Below are 23,517 nucleotides of genomic sequence, written 5' to 3' on the forward strand. Positions count from 1 at the left end.
GGTTCAGGATAGGGTCTAGTGATGGGCTTAATGTAGTTATTTTATATCTAAGCTATTCCTCAACTGAATTGTATGAATATTAAGTCAGGACTTTTAGGCTGTTTGCTGATTATAATTTGATGAAAGTTGTAGAGGAGTTACATCTGTCTGGAAGTATTGCCGTGGTTTTACCATCTCATAATGTTAAGATTGTGTTTAAGCTGGACAAGTTTTTATTTCACATTCATTTAGACATTTTGATCAGGAGAAGTGACCTGGATATGTCAGTTGATGATTTTATTTTATTTGTTGGTTAGAATCCATTTGCTGTACATTAGTAGTATAAATACAATTAATGTAGTGTATAATTAAATTAACATATTTTACCATCAGGAAACGTTAAGTGAACATTAAGAATTATGAATGATTCATGAATCTAAAGCAGAATGTCTCTATGTCTCTTCAATTATAGATTCTCACTTATCAAGGAACATCTGGTAGAATTCAACCAACTGGCGATGGCAAATGCCGAAGGTTCAGATAACATGTTGAATAGAGTTATGCCAAAGGACAACATCGGGCTTGCAGCACTGCTTAAAACCAAAGAGGCGGCCTGGGACAACGGTGAGTTGGTTTTTCATACTCTGAATTAGATTATACAGGGTGTGCGATTAATGGTCAGACTGGATCCCGCAGCTGGCACGGCACATCTCTCACGTACGACCCACCTCAGCAGCCAGTTATTCTAGCCTTGACAAAATCTGCACAGTTCCCAAAAGGAGAATGATGAGAGTGGGGATGATGATGGCCTATAACAAATTTAAAATTGCACATGATAAAGCAGTTCTTACTGGACTAGGATTTTATGACCGTCTGTATACTAGGCCAGCATACAAACTGATCGGCTAAATTCCATGTTATCGTTGACTTATAAATTTACGTTACGTTATGTTATGTTCACGTAACAACAACATGAGGTTTGCAGCCAGTAAAGCCCATGCAGTAGGAATGTAGGCTTTGAATGCAGCCCAACTCCTTGTTTCTCTGTCGCCTTCTGAGATGTCAGTGATTTGAAGCAGTGTTTGTCAAAGAGTGTATATGTGCATTCAGTGGTGTCACATTTCAGTGTGTTTTATGTTGCACTGAATTGCTTCTTGTGGATGTGTTTGTCAGACTGCATGTTTCTTATTCAGAACCAGTGAATGGTTTTCAGTGAAATTTGGTATGTGAGCAACTTTAATTTCGGTCTGTATTGGTTCAATAGAGAAATCGAATTTTAATTTCTCAAAAATGAGAGAGCGTATGAAAATTTGATACCAATATGCAAAATATCAGTCTGTTTAAGGACAACATTTGTTTTAAATTTCATAACATGGTATCCTCAACTTAAATTTTTAAATCATTCTTTCTCATCAGCCTTTAAATTCAAATACATGTACTTCCAGTGTTTTAAACTCAATTGACTGATGTGTTAGAATGATTATTGTATCAGCAAAATTGAAATCTTTTCCTTATATGAGGCATGTTGAAACAGACGATATCGTGTTTTTAAAAAATGTTAATGGAAAATGAAAACATTGAATTGAAATTCCAGTAACGCTATGGAAATGTGCATAATAAACATTCTTCAGATGCTATATTTTAACCTAGTATGGCTGCAACATTGTATTTGGTATAAATGTTACGAGCGGTGAGTTATATACAGTCTCAAAGAACACATGTTGAAAATGTACCACAATCGCACGTGTCAACGGTGACGCTCTCGCGTTTAATGTTCAGTCTAGGTGGCAGGTGGCAGCCCACATCATTCAGCGCCATCTATTATGTTTTTACAGAACTGACGTAACAAATGACAAACCGGCATTCTGTAGCAGACTGACTTCCGTTTTGGTTGTTTGTAATTGTCGTTGGAAGAATTCGATTATTGAGCTTTATCAAAAGATATAAACAAGCTGTGTGTGCAAAATTTTATGATGTTTGGACACAAGAAGAGAAGTGACAATAGTTCAGTCTCGTGGGACCAAGCGTATCGCAGTGATTTTGATACAAATGAAGTCAATACGGAGACATTAAATTTCGTAACACTTGAAGGAATGTATGAGGAGGATGTTAGTAACACTACCAACAATTCTTATATGTCGAATTTGAACCCAGGAGTGTCTAATCAGGGTGCTTATGATGCCCATACTCGTTCATTTTCGTTAACCGAGCCTGAAGGTATGGAGTGTGAGTTTGCAGAAGAACCGCCTCTGCTTGAAGAACTTGGAATTAATCCGAATCGGATTTTCGAAAAGAGCTTGGCAGTTTTGAATCCGTTCCACAGTAATGGTCATTTTGATATAAACTTGCTGTATGAAACAGATTTAGCAGGACCAGCAGCATTGTGCATTATATTAGGCACTTGTCTGTTACTTACAGGGGGCAAGGCTAATTTTGGTTATGTTTATGGCCTTGTTATAGTGAGCTGCATTGCTATGTATATTTTGCTGACACTTATGACAGCCGAAGGGATATTGCCATTTGGATCTGTTGCATCAGTTCTTGGTTATTGTCTTCTACCTGTTGTTCTTTTGTCTTTTCTTGGTGTTATCTCATCTCTCTATAGTTCACTTGGATTCATGTGTGCAGTGCTAGCTGTAATGTGGAGTAGCTTATCAGCATCAAAACTCTTTGCTAGCATGTCAGGCGATGCTCAGCAAAGACTTTTAATTGCATATCCATGTGCTCTTTTGTATGGAACATTTGCTCTTATTATTGTATTTTGAAAATAAATTTTGTTACTTGTGGGTTATCGGGACACGTCGCTTTAAAAATAGGTTAGGTTAGGTTAATGTGTGTGGATAAATGACATATACTTGAAAGTTATTATATTTTATTTCAATAAATGACAACTAACCTAACCTAACCTATTTTTAAAGCGATGTGTCCCGATAACCCACAAGTACTTGAATTTCATTTAATTATTATTTTGTATTTTGTAATAAATACTTCAATTTTGAATGGGATAATTCACTTATGTTCATAATTGTCACTATTTTAAACAGTGGCATGGTATGTTTGTGAGAATTTATGGCATCTTACATCCTGTAACACTGAGTTATTGGTATTAAAGTTATCAAACTATAGTCGGTGGTTTGTCCTGATTTTTCACACAACCCACATATCATATACAGGAAAGTAAATATTTTAGATGTTCCTGACAACTATATTTCAGTAATATTCATATTAAAATTAAGGTTGGTATGTGTCTTGTACCTTATGTACTCTCAACTCGCTTCTACTTAGCTTAATTTAAGATTGTCTCTTGGTCATGAGTAATCATTTTCTTTCTATATGATTACCATAAGTTGGCTGCCCACCTGTTAATGTGCATAGAATCACACATCACTGTTATATTATAATGGCGTGCTCTTTTCTTATTAGTATGTAGCCAGATGTGAAGCTAGTTGTGCATTTTATGATCTAAGGAAATGAAAGGACCCACATTTCTGATAAAGAGCTGTTTTTGTACTAGTAGTGGTAATTTTTTGCTATAATATCACCATGGGTCTGAAAAGACCATAAACTGTGGTGATAAACAGTTGTTTTCAGAAGAGAATTTTTTTTTGCAATATATTATGAAAATAGTAGAGTAATATTCAATATAGAAGAAGAGCTACTGGTAACTCTGAATGAATATAATCGTGGTAACAAAAACACAGAGCATAACTATCTTGGTTTATACTAAACTAGTAACAACACTATCAGTAGTACTGCTTACAATTTATACACCCTGAATACAGGGATATTTCAACTTTGTGATCCATTATTTTATTTTATTTTTTTACTGAGCACCAAAGAATCCTTGAAACAGGCTACAGAGACTTTTTGTAGTCTCTGTTCTTCAACATAGATTTAAACTGTCCTCCACTTTGAACTTGTGTGACCATGCATGCATAAAAATTGCTCACACATCACCTTGAGAAACTGAAAAAATAACAGTCACCTACAATTTTTACAATTTGGTTTTATTGTTATGACATTATGTAGACTAGTAGTTGGTTCCCAATGTTTTGGAGTAGTTTTTTTGATGGAAGGTAGAGGACATAAGTTTGCCTGAAACACTGGTAACAACGCTACACTGCTTCATTATCCAAAGGACAACATACTAACTAATCCCTATGAAGATGGCGTATACTGGGTTGTCACATTGTGTGGGACTTTGTGATGTGGGAGATGTTTAACATTTATTGCCTCTGCATCATGGCCTAGCATGGTCCAGCTGGTTGTGAGTCCACTGGCCTCCCGACTGAATGAGCATCATTATCTTCACCATGATAACCTCAGGTCTCCCAAGTTTTATTCAGTTAAATGGAAGAACTAATAATCACTCAGTCATAGTAGCAAATTCTTAATAATATGTATGATTTGAGGTTTTCACAGCAGTCAGTGAAGATTGCTGTTTTCTGGGTTGTTGCACCATGTAGTCTGATAGAGTTCCAGGTGGAAATCTACCAGACAGCAGTATTCTTTCTTTTCTGCTTTCAATACTTAACACACAGGTGTAATGATGAAGGATTGTAAAAGGAACAGGGTAAGGACGTGGAACCGAATTAAAGTGGTTTACGGTGGGGTCCAGTGGTAGCTTTTGGGTCTCATGAAAGTTAGGGAATTTTTTTAGCAGTTGGGGAAACAATCAGCTTCTCAATAACTGTGCTGCTTCATACAATTGGTTCTTCAATTTTCCCGGTCTAAACATAAGGGAAAGGAAGGATACGAGAATCAGGATTATGTAAAAGATCACAAAGTTTTCTCACCCAAGACATGACTTTTCTGTTCTTCAGTTGTTTATAGCTGTATGGTGAAGCTACCAAGAACTGTAAGTAGTAATTATGTAGTTTAGTGATTTATGAACAAAATTTTGATTATTACACATTTTTGCTTCATTAAATTTGTCCAGTATAACTGTAGATATTTTTCATGTTTGTAATTGTCAGTCTGCACAGAATTTGCAGTTATACTTATGATCTGCATTCTTACAAAATGTCACTTGCCTAGCTGTAGTTGCTTGTCAGTTATCAACATCATATCAAGAGCTAAACATGGATTTTGAAAGGCTGTCACATGATATTTTACATTCTCCTACCCACTCACCCCCTTCCACAAAGAAAACTTTACGAAAGTCGCACATTTTTTAAATCTGTATGGACATAGAAAATCAAAATGCAGAAAGGTTATTGGGCCTTAAATGGTGTGAGCTCATACAAAATATCACCATAATGTATCTTTTGGTTCAGAAGTTATATTAGCAAGAGTTGACAGACGCACAGTTGCATGTATGATGTTATGGGTGATTAATTATTTGTACTGCGTTGTCAGGACTTCCACCAGACGTGAGCCAAGTTCACCAGCCCATCTTGGTCTGTACTGCTCATATTCATTGGGATCCGGAGTTCTGTGATGTCAAGTTAATCCAGACCATGATGTTGTCCAATGAGTTGCGTAGTATTTTAGAAGAGGCGAGTCACAGTTTTCGTCCAGGGCACAAACCCGACACAAATAATATCCAGTTATTGTTATGTGGAGATTTCAACTCATTACCTGATTCAGGTAAGTTGTATAGTTATGGTCAGTATTTGTATGTATCATCTATACTTTCTACTGTCATTCAGTTTACAGTCATGTTCAGTGCAGTTTAGTAATTTTATATAGTCTGTTTAAAATGTTGGAACATGAATTTTAAAACATGTTTTAATAGCTTTCTACTACAAATACTATTATGGATTATAAACATATTAGTAACAGTCTCATTTATTAAAAACAAATATATTTTGACGTTAACTACGATAGTTGATGAAAACATTATTTCTTATCAACATGAAAATAGAATGTAAGATTTGAGGTTTTCACAGCGGTGAGTAAGAAGATTTCTGTCTTCTGGGTTGTTGCGCTGTTTAGTCGGCGCAACAACCCAGAAGACAGAAATCTTCATGAAAATAGAAATTGCTTAAACATCATATCCAAAAGAGAATGGAAATCTGACCTACTCATTTTTAATTTTCAGAGTGGGTTAGTATGTAACTGATTTCATTTATATGTAGGAGTGATTGAATTCCTGACTTCGGGGCGCGTACCTGCAGACCACAAAGACTTCAAGTCCCTTGCCTATAAGTCTTGCCTGCAAAAGATCTCAGGCTGTGACAAACCAAATGAGTTCACACATTCCTTCAAGCTGGCATCAGCATACAGTGAAGACATTATGCCGTTCACCAACTACACGTACGTATTATTCTTTAAATTCACCTATGTTTATCTTCTGTTTTTCATTTGAATTATAATGCTTTCTCATTTTAGTCTGTGATCATGTATGTTTATGGAAGTACAGTTTTAATGTATAATTTCTGTTTGCAGGTTTGATTTTAAGGGTATTATAGATTATATCTTCTACTCGAAACAGAGCATGACTCCTTTGGGTTTGCTTGGACCGTTAGCTACTGAATGGCTTAGGGAGAACAAAGTGGTAGGATGTCCGCATCCACATGTTCCATCAGGTAAATAAGCCCAGTCTTGAGATTTTAGTTTTCACTGTGGTAAAATGTTGTAGGTTGTAGGATGTGTAGTATTGTTGGTCGTTACCAACGTTTTGGAGGAACATTTCACTTTCATGTTCAGGGTAGAACTCAGCACAGTTGGGAATGGGGTTGTAATGGAAGAAAGGTGAAGTTGAAGGCAGTCAGTGGTGATGGCACAGAAGGGGTAGAGTGAGAAGACTGCAAGTAGGAATGTTGAAGGAGCTTCCTTGGAATGTTGCCCTTCCTGCCAACCTTCTTCCTTTTATCATCGTTGGCTACCAAACTATCGTTCCCCACATCCTCATCTTGACTTACTTTTACAATGGAGATGGACATGTTACATTCCTCCAGAATTTTGGTAACTGCCTATAGGACTATTATGCTACAACCAACAATACGATTTACAATTCGCTGTTCTTGGTTGGTTGGTTAATGCTGTTTGAGGGAGTAATTCCTATTTACACTGAGAATCATACAAGACCCATAAATACAAAATGGAGTTAGTGATTGCTGAAGTAGGTGGTTTATAAAGTTCCCGCTGGGCATTAAAGGGTTAAGTGAAGAAACATTTAAAACATCATTTTCTGGACACAACGGTTGGATAACCAATTTGAATTGACAGAAGTGGATCCTTTCTAATGTCTGTTCATTACATCTTGCAACAAATGAGTGTGATGTAACATTGAAGGTAGTGAAATGAGTTGTATTTACTTCGCAGATCATTTTCCTCTTCTGGTAGAATTGGAAATGACGCCCACAGTGCCTGCTTCTTCCAATGGACTGATCCCACGAAGGTAGCAGCAGGGGAGGGTGCTCCAAGGTAGCACTGGAAACAGAAAGCACGCTCGCAACCCCAGAGACTGAGTGAGCAGCAGTCATGCTCATTGAGGCAGCTTTAACTTCATCAATCAACCTTTGACAGGCTGCATTCAGAAAACTTCTGTTTTTGACATAGATTCTTTAATTTAAGTGGTCTAAAAGTGTACAAAGTAGTTTTGATTTATGTTGTATACCAGTAAAGTGGCATATTGTTATATTTTGTATTGCTTCTTCCTCTCTTCAGCAGTTCCATAGTTTTAGGCAAAGAAACAATATCTGTTTGCTGTAGAATGTGATGTACTGGCGGCTTTGGAACAGTAGAAAAATATGACTTTGTTTACAATTTTGGGTCATGTTTGTTATCAAGGATGCTCTCCACTTTGCTTACAGGTAATGTACACTATGTCTTCAATTAAACAGTGATATGACAGTTTGTATTTATTAAGGCTGAAAAAACTTCTAGTGAATCTCTGATCACAACCTTAATTGAATCTTGTTAATAAATTGCAGTTTCTGAATCCACACAGCCTTATTCATCCATCATCGAAAATCAGTGTTAAGTGACACAGCATAATGTGATGGACAGTTTTTTAAACAAAAGTAATGTATTTAAGTATATAATTATATTATTAATTGAACTTCTGGGTGATTGATGCTGTGTATGAAATTTTGGTGAAAGGATGAAAGTATAAACAAGATCATTATCACTTTGAACCTATGTTGCTCATTATAAATGGTATCAATGAAGATATTGAATTTAAAAATGTAAGATGTAGAGAAGTATCAAATTTATATACTTAGATGTGTAAAAGGAGCCTGAAATGTGTGAAGTACGTAAAATGTTGATTATAGTTTTGCACTTTGCCAATAGCAATATTGAAACAGTGTGATGACGTAGATGTCCAAAATTTAGGTGATCAACTTCTGTAAATGAACCCTATATCATACATTGGTCATTTGAGCTTATGTACACCACCATTCAGTTGAACTTGGTTAGAGGAGTACTGGCAGTAATTAGATATAATTTTAAAACAATACATCTCTCACAGAATAAAGCATTCTCCATGAGCAGTGCAGTTTTTTGGCATTCTTACTTATTGTTATGAGTTATACTTTTTGTCCATTACGAATAATTTACAAAAATTTATTTCGTTAACATTTGTTCTGTTATCGAAGACTGATTTATATATCATTTTGTTGCCATGTATTTTTTCTTCAGCTCTATTTAGATAGTTCCTTCTGCCTATGTTAACAAGCATGTTCATGATCAAATTATGCATTTAAGGGATGCAAATGTAAGTTTTATATCATAATATAATGTATTTAAAACTTACAGTTCAACTATCTGTAGGGGATGCCTTGAAAGTAGCCAATTTGCAGTGATCAGTTTCACCTGGTTCCTTGTTTCCACATGACTGTTGTCAACCAAAATAATTTGTTTATCTTCAAGACTTTTCATATCTTCAACCTATATTTCTGTATTTAGTTTTGACAGTTCATTTTTGGTACGATTTCTGAAATGTGTTTTATGGCTTTTCATTTTTGAACGAAAGTCAGTTGAAATAACATTTTAAAGTCTACATAGATGCCATTTATTTTAAAATTCTTCAATTTTTTTTCCATTATAATCACAGGAAGTGTTACATATTAGTTGATACATATCCAGAACTTTGTTTCCATACATGACAAAAATATGCTTGTCTGAAATAATATGGAAACTGGGTGAAAACTGATTTTCAGGTCTTTTAGTATTTCAGACTGCTTCTCTGTTGGTATCTTGCTGGAGGTGGTATCCTTCATATTTTTAAAAACACATTTCTTACTTTTACTAGATTTCTTGTGGATGAATGACGCATGTCACCCCTTGATTTGTTAAGATAAGGAATAACTGCACAGTTTATTATTAAAGTAATTATATCTGTTATGACCATGGTCATGGATGAAATCTTTTGGAAGGTTTTTCAACTTTGCTTCAGGATTGACATTCTGACTAGCTATATCATTTGCTGACATTGTCTTTTTTTTAATATAAGGCGTAAAGAAGTTTACTGACATTTCTATAATCCTAATGTAGTACAATAGTTTTCTTATGTTTTCCAAACTCTCTCTGTATAGTTGTAAATTTGTGTTTCCAAGAATTATAGAAATAGGTAGATGTGAAAGAATCACCAACATTGTACTCTAACATAAAGTGGGGTGAAAATTCAGTGCATTAATTTAGATTTGAATAATGAATTGGTTTACACTGCCATTGATATATGACAACAAACAGGAAGAGCCAGTTTGAAGCACATTTTCAAATGCACCATGATGCATTACTATTATTATCACCACCACTACCCTCATCATCAGTACTACACTATTACTATTGCATTATGTCTAATTTCAGTGATTTTTCTGTGCAATATTGTGCTGGCCCTGTTGCAGGTCTCTTTCACAGTTGCTGGTATAGCATGCACACTGATAATTTTCCTTTGCCCTACAGTTTTTCATTATCTGGATACATAGTCATGTGACTCATAGGCAAATATATCATATTATCACACTGTTTTGACATAGTGGTCTTTGTCTTTTGCACTAAAAAATTATGATTTCCCACTCATTAAATTATTTATATTCCATTGCACAAATTTATTCAAGTACAGACTTAAATGAGGGAGATTTATGTATGAGAAAAGTTGTGTGAAAAAATTAACCCCAGTCTGTTTCTTATATCAGATCATAAATTGTAATTTGTTCATTACTAGGCATTTCACTGTTATACATGTCCATAATTTTTCTTAAAATATAAATTGTTCTAAAATCTATAAAGTGAAGCTTTCGCAGTGACTGAAGTTGAAAGACTCTCGGGTTGCAAGCTATGTCAGGTGGCTGAATGGTGAATAAACCATATCTTATGCCAATGTTTTAAGAACAATCTCTGCTCTTATCCTCAGGGCTGTTGGGTAACCAGTCAGTTCCTTTGTTGAGTGCTCACTGATGGGAAACAGAGATTGTTCTCGAAATGTTGGCAGAAGATATGGTTTATTCACCATTCAGCCACCTGACATGGCTTGTAACCCGAGAGTGTTCTAAAATGTTTTACAATGTTATTTGATTTTCAGTGAACTGTGGTCTGTAAACCATTCTTATTAGGAAATACACAACATTATTATTATTATTATCTAGTGTTCTGTCTGACGACAGGTCCATTCTTCTGCCCAAAAATAGTTCACCAGTTTTTCCAATTCTCAGCTTCTCGGTTTAATTCCTGAAATTTTGCATATACTTAATTAAATGTTAATTAATTATTTTGACTTGAAACATTTGTCTGCTGAAGGGCAGAACTATTAATATTTGTGTACAGTACTTATTAGTCATATATAAAAATTGTATTAATATTCCATAGACCCAGTTATGTCTTCAGATGAGTGAGAAAATATAATATGAGAGTGAAATAAATTCCTGTTATAAATTTTTTTACTTATAGATGCAAAATTAAATACGAATGTTATGTAAGAGCACTTTGTGAATTAAATTCATAGGCATGTGTTTATTCAAAAGTAAGAGTTATGTTTGTTAGCCATTTAACAAGTGCTCAGGTCAACTGGTCTTTCTTTAGTTTATATTATGTTACCTCACAGATAATTTTAATTTGATTTTAGAATCCTGCATCAGGTTCCCCCTGATGGCTTACACATGTGATGGTAACTGGAAAGCAGTGGAATGTATAGTAGGATTTGAGGCTCTCATGGCCGCAGATGTGAATATGGCTGTCTTCTGGGTTGTACTGCCATGTAGTCTGGTAAACGTATATGGTCATTCTTAAGGTCCTCCATCATCAGGACATTGATATACCTCCGTAACATTGGTAAACTTACACCAGACTAAATGGCTCTGTATCGCTGAAGACGGCCATCTTCAATAAAATCCATACTTCAGAAGTATTCACAGCCTTTGGCCGTTGTGGATGTTGGTGTTATTTCATGTTTACGTACTAGTCTCTTGGTTGATATTACCTCATTGTGGTAGAATTTGTGCAATTAATGACTAATTTTGAATTCATTTGGAAAGTTGTAATATAGTCATATGTATGGCTTTTTATTTATGAATATTTTGAGACTATGAAAAGTGTGATTATGCATCCAGTTTTCTTTAATATGGTACCAGTAACAGATTCATGTCAGGTACTGCAGGCAAGGTAGTTAAGGGCTTAAAAATTGAACTTGCAGAAAGAGTATACCAATATTCATATTTGATTTGATCTCGGTGGTTTAGAAACAGTGAGAACAATTGTAATGTAGTGTTGAATTCCGTAAGGTAAATACGGTGGTGATGCCTGCCATTTTTCCAAATACACACTAATACAATGACAGATTATCTATAACACAGCAGTAGTGGGTTCTCTGCTATGTCTGATCTTGTCTACTCTGTAAACTGATTTCATAATAAGCTCATTGTAGTTTGTGTTGTGTAGGATTTGTAGTTTTCTCATAGGAGGAGGAATAAATTGGAAGGGAACTGTTACAATTTGTGTGCGCGCGCGAGTGTATGTGATTTTCTGAGCAAAGATGTGTTATGTATGAGATGGTGAACATGAATTGTGGTTAATATACACTTCGGCTTTTTTGGTCCGAGCTGCTTATTTACCATAATTTCTTTTATTGTTTTAGGTACCTTTTCGTTTACTTTATGGTTTTATTTTTGAATGGTTAGAATATGATAAGACTTTATACAGACTAAATTTGCTACTCCAAATGGTTTAGAGCGACATTTCATTCATTAGGAATGTTTTGTCTGGTGTACTGTCATTAATATTTTAGTGGATATGGTTTTAATGTGGAGCACCAATTATTTAATTTCATTCCTATAACAAAGTTTGCATAGAAATGTGGCCAGATAAATGTATCATACAGTAAGAAATAATACAGTTTTCAGTCAGTCTAAAGAAAACATGAAAGAACAGGAGGATGATGCAATAATATTTCTAGTTTTGTACACTACTTGATACTTCATTAGTGGTTTTAACTTTATGGTAGTTATAAACAAGACCATCCCCACTGCCAATATGCAAATCACATCGTTATGAAGCAAAATGTATTATGTAGATTACATTTATGTTACTGTAGCAATGCTGTGTTGAAATTAGCTGTTAAACATTCAGGATCATTGTAAATGGCAACATTCCAAATCCAGGAAGTTAACAGTAATGAACCTGCTACTGGGAGGGTCGTCGATTTGAAAGCGGAAACGTTACCCAGAATAAGATGCATACAGTAACAGTTAACATTCCGAAAGTTCTGGTACAACGGTTGCAGATTTACCCCTTTGTTTCTTTTGTTTGACAGGATAGTGGACTTTTCTGTAATGAAAGTGTTTTCTGCGCACTCTGAGTAACTAACATAAACACACTTCGTTGGAATATAATTGTCAGGCTGGTCACAGCAAAGAAATGAAGTACTGCATAGATACAGACTATCACAATCAGTTGTATTTGTCTAACATGGGGGAAATTGCAGTGTTAAGCGTTGGTGAAAAAAAGACACGTGCCCCCAAGAAACAATATCCCAGTACAAGCCAGCAAAATGCTGCCAACTATTTCTCTCTTTTATTATGCAAACCTATCAGTTTTTTCTATGTTGATGATATTCTTAGTGAAAGAAAAGAAACTTACAATTTACTATCACCCCCACTGGTGGAAAAAATGTAGGAATCTGATGGGGTTTGGCTGTACTTAGTTTTTAGAAGTAAAAGTAAAGTACCTGCATGAGATGATCTACAAGTGCTCTGAATCCAAAATATGTATATGTAACATTTAATGAGCCAGGATAGCTCAATCAGTATAGTGACTAGCTACGGGCTGGATGACCATGGTTCGATCCCCAACGGGGGCAGAGGATTTTTCCTCTAGCCTCTGCGTCCAGACCAGCTCTGGGGCCCACCCAGCCTCCTCTACAATGGGTACCGGGGTCCTTCCCCAGCGGTAAAGCATGATGCTGACCACTCACCCCCATCTAGTGCTGAGGTCAAGATAGAGAGGAGCTATACCTCCACTCACCCCAAGTGCCTTTACGACACGTAGCGGGGCAAACTTTTATATGTAACATTTCATATTAAAGAACCACACAAACAAATATGCAATTATAAAGAAATTATTTAATTTGCCTTGTGTAAAGTTTGTTTGATAGTGATTTTGAATGTTTAGCATCTGATTTTAATTAATTAGGGTTTGGAAAATGGTCAGTACAATGGGGAGAATTGGGGTTTTGGTGCAGTAACTACTTCTTGTACTTTTAGTAACTCATAAAAGCTGATGAATTGTGTCTATATTGAAGGGATAAATGAGTGTTCAAGACTAATTAAGTGCTGTAGTAGGTTAATATTGAAAACTAAAGAAGGGATTTGAAATTACATTTACAGAATACATGATTGTATTTTATATACAATTGTGGTGAAATATTGTGTTTGAAAGTGCAGAAATGTGATAGAAATTGGGTTATGGATAATTTATTAAGTGCCCATTTATTTTCCTTTGCTTGTGACCATAAATATCAGTGAATATGAAGTGCCAATGTTCAGAATTATGTTTAGGTGTAGTTTATCATGTGTTATAATTTGCAGTATTAAATGATTAGTCTTGTAATTTTGTATTCATGATTTAGGAGATGAAGGGAATCATACTGAATTGCTGAAGAACATTAAAAACACTTGGCAAGACCAATCTCATTCATCTCTTCAAGTAACAATAATCAGAAACAAGTAGCAGCCTGCTTTTAACAGCAAATTGCTATTTGCATCAAATATTCGGAAAGTAATTCTTTATTATTGTCTTGGTGAACTAGTTTTATAAATGAGCTTAACTTTTTAAAAGAATGTTGTATATTATTTTTATTTTGATGCAGAAAGTTTAGAGATTATGTGTAAAACAAGATAGACTGGATCTCGGTTAATTTTAGTTTCTTAATATGTTGACATTTAAGTGCCAGAAGAAGTGGCATTTTTAGCTTTAAAAAGGTTTCAGCTAGCTGGCTTGTTATTTGTGTATTTGATCACTTTAATATTGGCTGTTTACTTTTGATACTTTCTTTTCCTATATCACAGGCGGGTTACTCTGTATGTTTAAGTATTTTTACAGTAGATGGGAGTTATGTGACATTGGACATATTAGAATGTTCATTATAAAACAAAACCCTAAGTCAATTCAAAAGGGTTGTGATAATGGTGTATTACAATCTGGATTACTGAGCTGTCAACTTATCCATCGTCTGGTATGGACAAAGTCTGAAACGTCAGTAATCCAAAACTCGGAGTATATTTTGGAGCCTCATGTGCGTCATTAATTTATGTTACACTTGGAATTAAACTGAATATGCTTATTTTTACCACTGTTGATCTTATATTTAACCTTTAACAATATTATGTATGACAACACTATCTATCCTGTTCAGTATAGTGTGTTAGAATTTTAAATTGATTCTGTAAGTTGTACTTGGTTTTTTGTTTAGTTCTCCTTTAAGTAAAATGTGTGGAGTCCAGAGATTCAATGCACTGCCACTCAAGCCAGCTAGGCAGCCTTGACTTGTGATTGATTTGTATAGTGTGCAATAATCCATCCACGTAAGTTCTGTGCACCATTGCATCAAAACTTATTATGACTAGGTATGAACAAACCCTTACAGTAAGTGTACAACTATTTCAACTACTGAGAACTTATGGTGAAACATAATTTAAAAGCTGCAGAAGCATTTTTATTTTAATAAGCCTTCATAGTCAGTTGTACTGGTATTTAGTTATATACGTATCTTAAGTTTAGTTCACTGAAATGGGTGCGTAACAGTAATTTAATTTCTGACAATCTAGATGTTAAATTGGTATAATAAATGACTTCTGCTGCATCATAATTGTGTTATGTTGAGAATAGTCAAAACAGAATTGTCACAAGTTGTGAAGAACTTTTATTTGGGATCATGTTGATATTTGATGTATTTAAGTTTTACATTATTTAGAATGATGATTTGTACATATTTGCATAATAACTGTGCATGGTATGAATCTTATGAATATTGCCAATTGGTGAATTGGTTTATCAAAAATAAGTCAGCCCGCTGTACAGCTAGCCTGTATACCAGATGCAAATGTGTTTTCCCTCCATGAAATAAAGTAACTTTGTGTATGCAAGTCAGGTCATTCATTTGAGCATTTCATTGTGTTTAGTAATCAAAATGCAGCAAGCGTTTTGATGCCGACTTTGGTCTTCTCGATTGTGACACTGTGCAGTCTTGTAGGTGATTGCCAGTGTTTCTGAAGAACTTGTCATCTCCATCTTCAGGACAGACAGATGAAGGTAGTAAGTTCCTCTGAAATGTTAGTAACCATTTATGTGATTGTATCATAATCCATAAGATGATAATCAACCCTTTCACTACTGTGAGAATCTAAAATCTTAAACTTGTAATATCTGTTTTATTTCTATTTTTTTTATTAGTTCTTAGGTTATTCTGTGATGTATCAACCATGCCATAGGTTATATAATGTTTTGTGTGCTGTTTCCAGAATTCTTCTCTCAGTGGTACCAAACATTTTGCACATGGTCAATTTTCTTAGTACAAAATATGGTTTTCATGTGTGATTTGTGCCTCTCTGTGCTGCTAACCTAATGCATTCTCCTTCCCTGCCCTACTTTCCAGTTAGCATATTAGTTATTTGTATGATTTTATGGTGTATAAAAAGAATATCAGAGTAAATTTAAACAAATTCTCTAAAGTACAAGATATTTTGAGACCATGCTGTACATTGAATTGACCGTGTTAAGGAAATATTTCTGGAGAACAGATATTTTCCTAATTATAATTAAAATAATAATGTTTTATATGAGTACGAATGTGAGGAAAATTGCCACCAAGATGTTAAGTAAACAGAAATAGTCTTTAAAATATCAGCAATTACAGCACTAAATTTTTATGTGCCACAGTATCTGCCTCAGGCTGCTTAGCAGCAGTCTTTGGTGCATTAAAGTGGTTCACAGGAGAAGCATTTAGAGAATTCAAATTGTTTGATTCCAGAAGCAAATGGTGAGTATTTTTAAGTTGCTGTGCTTATTGGGAATCTTCAAAATAATAAAATAAGAACTCATGCATTTGTACATTATAGGCAAAGTATGAAATTTTATATTATATAGAATTCTTAGGTATTATATAGAATGTCTTGTAACACCAAGTAAAACATAAAGGTTTATTGTTTTACCCATTGCCTAGGCATTGTGTACAGCACCAGATGGAATTTGGCAGTGTGTTGTAGCTGTTGCAATGAATAATGGATTCAGAAATTGAAAGAGGCATTTAGCTTTCTGATAATCACCTGCTACACTAATAAGTACTTGTATTACTTCATAGATGATGATGACGATGATGATACATTCTATAAAATATCTAGGACTTTTATAAAATATCTTAGTGTAGAAAAAATAATTGAGGTCTTACATTTTATGCTTGTCTAGAATGCCTGGATTTTATACTCTGTAACATGTATACAAAGTCAGAAGAACTATTTGTCATCGTAATTATGTTTTAAACAATGGGATGAATAATATGTTTCTTTCCTTCCTGGGCATAAAAATATGTAAAGGGCCTCAGTAGACTGCACATGACAAATTGCTTGAAACATAATGTTTATGTTGATTTGATCTTTTTGTCACTATCTGGCATAAATTGATGTCCATGAATGCTGAAACATCTTGTAATGTATTCATCTCCAAACTATTTAATAGATTTTGTTGAAATGTCATATCAAGGGTTCAATTAAAAGCACAAATCAGTGCAGTTCCCACTTTTCATAACAATCAAATTGAGTTTTATCAAAATTTTGTGAAACTGCTCATTGTACAAGCAAATTACATTCATACATGACATTAAAATTATTCGGGATAACTCAGTCAGTATAGCTACTAGCTACTTGCTGGACGACCGGGGTTCGATCCCCAATGGGGGCAGAGGATTTTTCCTCTAGCCTCTGCTTCCAGACCGGCTCTGGGGCCCACCCAGCCTCTACAATGGGTACTGGGGTCGTTTCCCGGGGGTAAAGTCGGCCGGGCGTGATGCTGACCACTCACCCCCATCTAGTGCCGAGGTCAAGAAAGAGAGGAGCTATACCTCCACTCACCCCAAGCACCTGTATGGCACGTAGCGGGACAAACTTTACTTAACTTTACATGACATTAAAGGTGTTTGTTTTAATTTAGATGTATGAGATGACTTGCCATGTAAGTACAATCATTATTTCAAGCATTTTTAGGCATACTCTTATCGCATTCATTGTAATTTTTTCTTTTTGTTGGCAGTAGAACATTGGTGTAACCTGCAGTCCCCCCCCCAATACATGGTGGTATGAACCAGTGTTCTGTTATTAAGAAAACTGAAAATTTAAATGTCTTTCTTGTACATCACCAGACACAATTTCTGTGCCTTGAGTACAGGTGTTTACTTTAAAAATTATTTATGTTGGAATTCTAGACAGGCAGATAAATTTTGTATTAATGCACATCAAAATTTGAACCATCCTTATTATGCTTTTCTAAATATTACATCTTTTTACTCTCTTTGGTCCCTGTCATCAAGACTTTCTGCAAAATGTAATTTTACAGCCGGTCAGGCAGTGAGCTGTAAGGTTATGTTACATAAGTTTAAAACTGCTGATCTCATTAAATGATTTGCTTACTCTTCATGTATGGAATAAATGTTTTATGGATAACATTAAGTTAGGTCTTTGGTGACATAGATTTCACCAATTTTACCAGTCTTGCTTAACATTAGGTTTTTAGTATATATTAATATATAAATGCAATCATCTGTTAACTGTCAAATAATTATCCATGTTTTCATGTTGCTGATTAAATGTGACCCCACACAGCTTGGAAAGCTTAATAGTGATGATTAAAATGATGATCATTGAATTTGTTTGTGGTATAAAGTATATGCAGCAGATGTTATTTCTTTATATTTTCCTCCTTGTTATAGTTATGAAGACAAAAAATAATGGTACAATTATGCTTGATCGCATTTGCTTGTTTGTATTGAAATTATAACATAATTTCAGGCTATTTATTTTTCATTTCAAAATTGTTTGAGCAGAACCTGTGATGTAGGCATATCAACAAAGAAAGTGTTGACATTATATCACAATAATTGCTGTTAAAATTGTGTTATGTATGAGTGCAGAGTATTAAATCTAAAATACAAGTGTGTCCACAACAAAGACTATGACACCCTTATGATTGTGGCTGTAGTATAAACTTTTATTTGGGTAGTTATTTCTGGAGTGATTTCAGTTTTTGACTTGAGATAGCTCCATTCATTTTAAAAGTGCTAGTCCTGGTGTTCAAAACGATAATGATCAATATTAGTGTAAATAACAAATACATTTATGATACTTGGAACCAAACTGTGTTTCATCTGTGTCACTAGCTTGCTAGTAGGAGGAAAACAAATATGTATATTATGTATTCCAGAGATATTACCGACATAGGAACTCTGACACTGAGCTACAAAAGTACTGTATATGGACAGTATATGCTTCTTTATCTGCTGCTCCTCTAATTCCCTTCTTGCTTTTTACATCTAATGGACATTGAACGTGCAGATTTGCCCTGACAACCGATTTTTAAATCAATTTTATTTAACATCAGCATAGTCTACAAAGTGAAGGCAAATATGGCTAGTAAAGTAGAACAATAATCCGGGTTACATATTTTGTTGAAAGCTTTCTCTTTTATTCGGAATCAGAGTATTAGGGCCAGCCTTACTAATGGAGCTGCACTTGCATGTATTATTATTTGATCATTCTATATTTTGTGATATGAAGTGTAAAGGGAAAGATGGCTACACTACTTAATTTATCTGTGGGGCATTATATAGTAGAAATATGTAGTTACGATACAAAAATGCTCTCTGTTTAAAATACATCTTAGATTGGCAGTTAAGTTTGACTTAAGGGCCATGTAAAAGCAATTTTAGCAGAAATGGGTGACCAAATGTTCTGTAGCACAAGTAAAGAATCATTTAATTGTTAGGATTTATTAACACATGAAAATGATGCAAATCATGTCTCACTGTTCTTGATAAATGATATTCAACTTTATAGTGAAGCTTGTGCCTATATCCTTTATGAGTGACTAGGTAAATAATGGAATTTAGTTTTTTCTAAAACTTACCCTAGTACAGGCTTGAAGTATGCGCTTATCTTCCATTGACTTTCACTGGTAAGAGAAAATAGAAGTGACCTCCTTCACCATTCATGCTTCCAGTAATAAGTTGCAGTATTGCACTGAGCACTGAATGTTTGTTGTTTAAAGATATGCAAATTTAAAAGAAAATCAAGTGAAACTTGATTACAAACTGGTTGACTTCAGGAACAAGCCTAAAAAGTGTTCATCCTTAGAACTTATCATTTTATAGATCTGCTAATAATATCCATACATATCAAGGTAAAACCACTACTACAAAAAAATATATAACATCCATGGTACCATATGAATATTCTGCATAGCTGTGAGTGAAGTCAGTAATAAAATCACAGTTTCTGTGTTGGTTCAAACATTAAGCCTGACTTCATACAATACAACATTATGCCGGTTTAGAAACATTTAATCTTCTAATAAGAGGAATATATAACATTTTAGTGAGATTTGATATTTTCACAGAAGTGGAGATGATGATGGTGATTGTGGGTTTGGTAGATGCCAACCTTTCAGAGAAACACACTGTCTTGATCTTTAGGGCTGAAGTGGTGATATTGGTAAGTGGAGGGAGACTCCTTATTGACCTAGACCTTTTTCCCCTCATTTCTGATTTGCCTGCTCCATTGGTTTTCCTTTCCTCTACCCCTATATAGATACCTCCACCTCCTAGCATTGCCACTTTTCATGAAGGTGGAGACAGAATGTTTGTCTGAAACCCTGGCCACTACTGACCATTGGTGCCAAGATGGCTGTCTTCTGGGTTGTTGTACCACATAGTCTGGTAGAAGTTTACTGACATATCAGAGCTGGCTGCTGCCTCAATCATTAGGGTGTTGACGGAGGCAGCAAGCATCTCTGAAACATTGGTAAAGTTTTATCTGTTCCAAAATGATAAAAGTTAACATCTACTTTGTCATGAAAGCTCTGAAAATAATGAAGTGTTGCATTTCTGTAAACTCAGATATGGGTTCTTGACACAAGAGCTGAATGTTAGAAACTGTATCGTGCTGTGTGGTGATTCTGGTGAACCTTTTTTAACCATTTCAGTGCTATAAATTTTTTGTAGTTTGACTGCCAAGTAATGACTCTCCTCCACGAGTGAGATATGAGGTTCTTACAGTGGTGAAGATGTTTATCTTCTGGGCTGTAATAACACGTGGATTTGAAGCTAGGTGCCCACATTTTTTGAAGAGGACACTGATGGAAATTACTTGTAAAATGTTTAGCCCTTTGAAGTCGATCTCACTTAAAATTACTTAGGAACTCTGTCTGTACCACAAAGGAAACAACTCTACCATTACAAAGATTGACTGGTTAATGTTGTTTAAGAAAATAATCCCTGTTTACAGCGAGAATCACACGAAACCCATAAATTCAAAATGAAGAATAAATGATTGTAGAAGCAGGTGGGACATTATCTTACCATGGTATTGAAATTGAATAAGGAAATGTTTGTAAAAGAATTGATTGCTGCAAGGGGAGTCCATTGTTTTGGAAGGGAGCACAGATTTTGTCTTATGCACATGATTTAGTCACAGAACTGCTGTTCCATATTCATGTTGCTAGAGACAGGATCTGAATATTGTCTGTATGGTAGATTTGATTCAGTAGACTGTGAAGTAAAACACATAGCATTCTTCCTTACATGTCTACCTATAATGTCATCAAATCACCTGTTTAATACTTTCCACTTTTGTGCACAGTGAACCTCTTTACTTTAAACATAGAAACAGTCAGTAAAGCAAAACATAAGCAAAATTCTTTTAACCTTTAGGTTACTGCAAATAGAAAATCACCTGCTTACCTTAGTACATACAAATAAAAACTAAATTTTTTATATTCGTACATCTGTTACTTATTCACTTGTCAGAAAATTGCAGCACAAAGCAGAGAACATGAAACAAAAATAAGAACTTTTAAATCTTTGTATCGCCATGAGAGAAAACCATTGCTTCATACCTCTTCCTTATCGAGTCTTGAAAGTGTTTAAATGCAAAGGGAAATGAATGAATATCATGTATCATGAAACATGATTATGCACCTTTCAGGCAATTTATTTTCCAGTGCCAAATGTTTCAACACGGTATTTGGTTATCCATGCAGTGTATAGTAGAGGTTTGATTTTGTTAAAAATAGCACAGCAAAGACTTTTTATCAAATCTAAAACTTCTTGACGATGGTGAAGAGTCATTTGAATATATTATTCCATACCAGTAGAAGAAAGAAAAATAAGAGATTCATTGTGGTAAAATATTTGCACATACGCGTAGTTCATTCTGGTGTTTAAATATTATGCCAATGTCTGAAAAACTGAATTTTAAGTTTTAATTACTACTGATGTGAACACCTGCCTGGTTAACATTTTTCAGAGTTAATTCTGTCATATTGTCAACTTACGTCACGTAATTGTTTCACGTCTGAAAACTGTCTAGCAACATCCATAAGTGTTTTAATACACAACTCAATTTATATTGGACTTCAAAATAATTTCTTTGGTTATGAATTGTGTCTATCTTGATGCTGTAGTAAATGTTAATGTTATTGAATAACAGTACACAGCAAACCTGAAGGCAATTAAAGAAAAGATAATAATTATTAGGTTCCATACAGTGTTAACTGGATTATATGGTCCAACAACTGAATAAATATGTGTATATACTAACTTAAAATTTATGACTGAGATAGTCAAAGATCATGCAAATCATTATTAAGACTTACATTTAGTGTCAGTGTAAGTACAAATGATTAGCAATCCTTAGAAAGGTAAAGAAATATCTGCAAACCTGTTGGTTTGTGAGAATAAATTAAAACGGATGTAACTTTAAAATTAAAAACTTGCTGTTTTGTACAATTTCTTACTCTATTCATAACGAATATCATAATTTGAATTTCTTCCTTTGGATCTTTTAAAAGTTTAATCAGGTATGCATAGATGTACAGTCTTTCACCACAATTTCATGTCATTTAGGATACCTCTCTTGTCAATGCTGAATTTTTACAAATTTTTCTAATATATACGCACTAATACCAGATGGGCATAATGGCTGATACTGTGTAACTAATTGCCTTCGGGGTTAATTATCATTAAAGAATTAAGATAATCTTTGTGTCAAAGTTAATGTCTGATACCAAAACAAAATGGTTGTAGTGGCAAACCTTTTTTGTGATTGTCAGACTTTAAGTAAATAAGTGGAAGTAATATGTAACTTACAGACTAATGCCCAGTCCACAGTATCTGTGTACAGAATACATTCCAGTTTAAAACATTTGCAAATAACTAGAATACTGTACATAAGGATTTTTTGGGACTTATGATGGAAAGATAGAATGTGGTCCAGTTCCAGAGTGGTGGTGGAACTGGTACAAAACTATTTTTAAAATACTGTATTGCCAATTGTAAAATCCAGTCAAGCTCAGTAATTTTTATGCACAATTCTATTGAGCATTAATTGGTGATGTCATTAGGCAGTGAAAATTGGAACATTTACAATGACAGTAATTTTACACTGCAGGCTCAAGGAAACAGAACTCTACAGACAGTATTGAGCTTTTATAATTGTGTGATAGTGACAATACCAAATATAACTGTGCCGTAATTAACTTTTCATCCTAAAAGTACAAATTAATATTCTGATGCCTGATTGGATTTTGCCTATATCATGTACTGTAATATTATGTATTAAAAGAATGGGCTGTCAGTTGCATCTCTTTTTTCAAATCATTGTCTCTTGCTTCACAAAAAGCTTTTTTTTTAGAAATCACAGTACATTCACTGAATGAAAAATGTATAGTGAAATAAAGAATTCATCATTATTATTTTATATCCCATTTAATTAGATACAACATAATTTTACTTCTGCCAACTCATGTTTTGTGGTGGTTAGTGGGAACCTTCTCATATAAAACAATATTTTTACTTTGTTCTTTTTTATAATTCCAGGTTGGATTGGATATAGA

General features: G+C 34.5%; 1 protein-coding gene, 1 long non-coding RNA gene and 1 pseudogene across 3 annotated transcripts in view; 2 read left to right on the top strand and 1 right to left on the bottom strand.

The window, feature by feature from the left end:
- The window catches only part of twin (CCR4-NOT transcription complex subunit 6-like twin), a 181,076-nt gene extending 157,700 nt beyond the window's left edge, over positions 1 to 23,376 (top strand). For both annotated transcript variants that reach the window (XM_022060198.2, XM_022060199.2), the window contains exons 8-12: positions 452 to 603; positions 5,338 to 5,568; positions 6,060 to 6,237; positions 6,370 to 6,509; positions 7,249 to 23,376. In XM_022060198.2, the coding sequence (XP_021915890.1) occupies positions 452 to 603; positions 5,338 to 5,568; positions 6,060 to 6,237; positions 6,370 to 6,509; positions 7,249 to 7,328 (781 nt within the window). In that variant the 3' untranslated portion in view covers positions 7,329 to 23,376. The remainder of the gene's footprint in view (positions 1 to 451; positions 604 to 5,337; positions 5,569 to 6,059; positions 6,238 to 6,369; positions 6,510 to 7,248) is intronic.
- Positions 264 to 7,344, bottom strand: LOC147872799 (uncharacterized). The gene is made up of 2 exons (XR_015536926.1): positions 7,242 to 7,344; positions 264 to 788 (listed from the first exon to the last, which is right to left on the bottom strand). It is a non-coding gene; the product is annotated as an uncharacterized LOC147872799 (long non-coding RNA).
- Positions 1,824 to 3,104, top strand: LOC110827987 (protein YIPF5 homolog pseudogene; annotated as a pseudogene).
- Positions 23,377 to 23,517: the final 141 nt, after the last annotated feature.

This window comes from Zootermopsis nevadensis, unplaced genomic scaffold (assembly GCF_977971745.1).
Source record: "Zootermopsis nevadensis isolate Lab colony 2312 unplaced genomic scaffold, Znev_1.0 Znev_ptg000024l, whole genome shotgun sequence".
NCBI classification, from domain to species: domain Eukaryota; kingdom Metazoa; phylum Arthropoda; class Insecta; order Blattodea; family Termopsidae; genus Zootermopsis; species Zootermopsis nevadensis.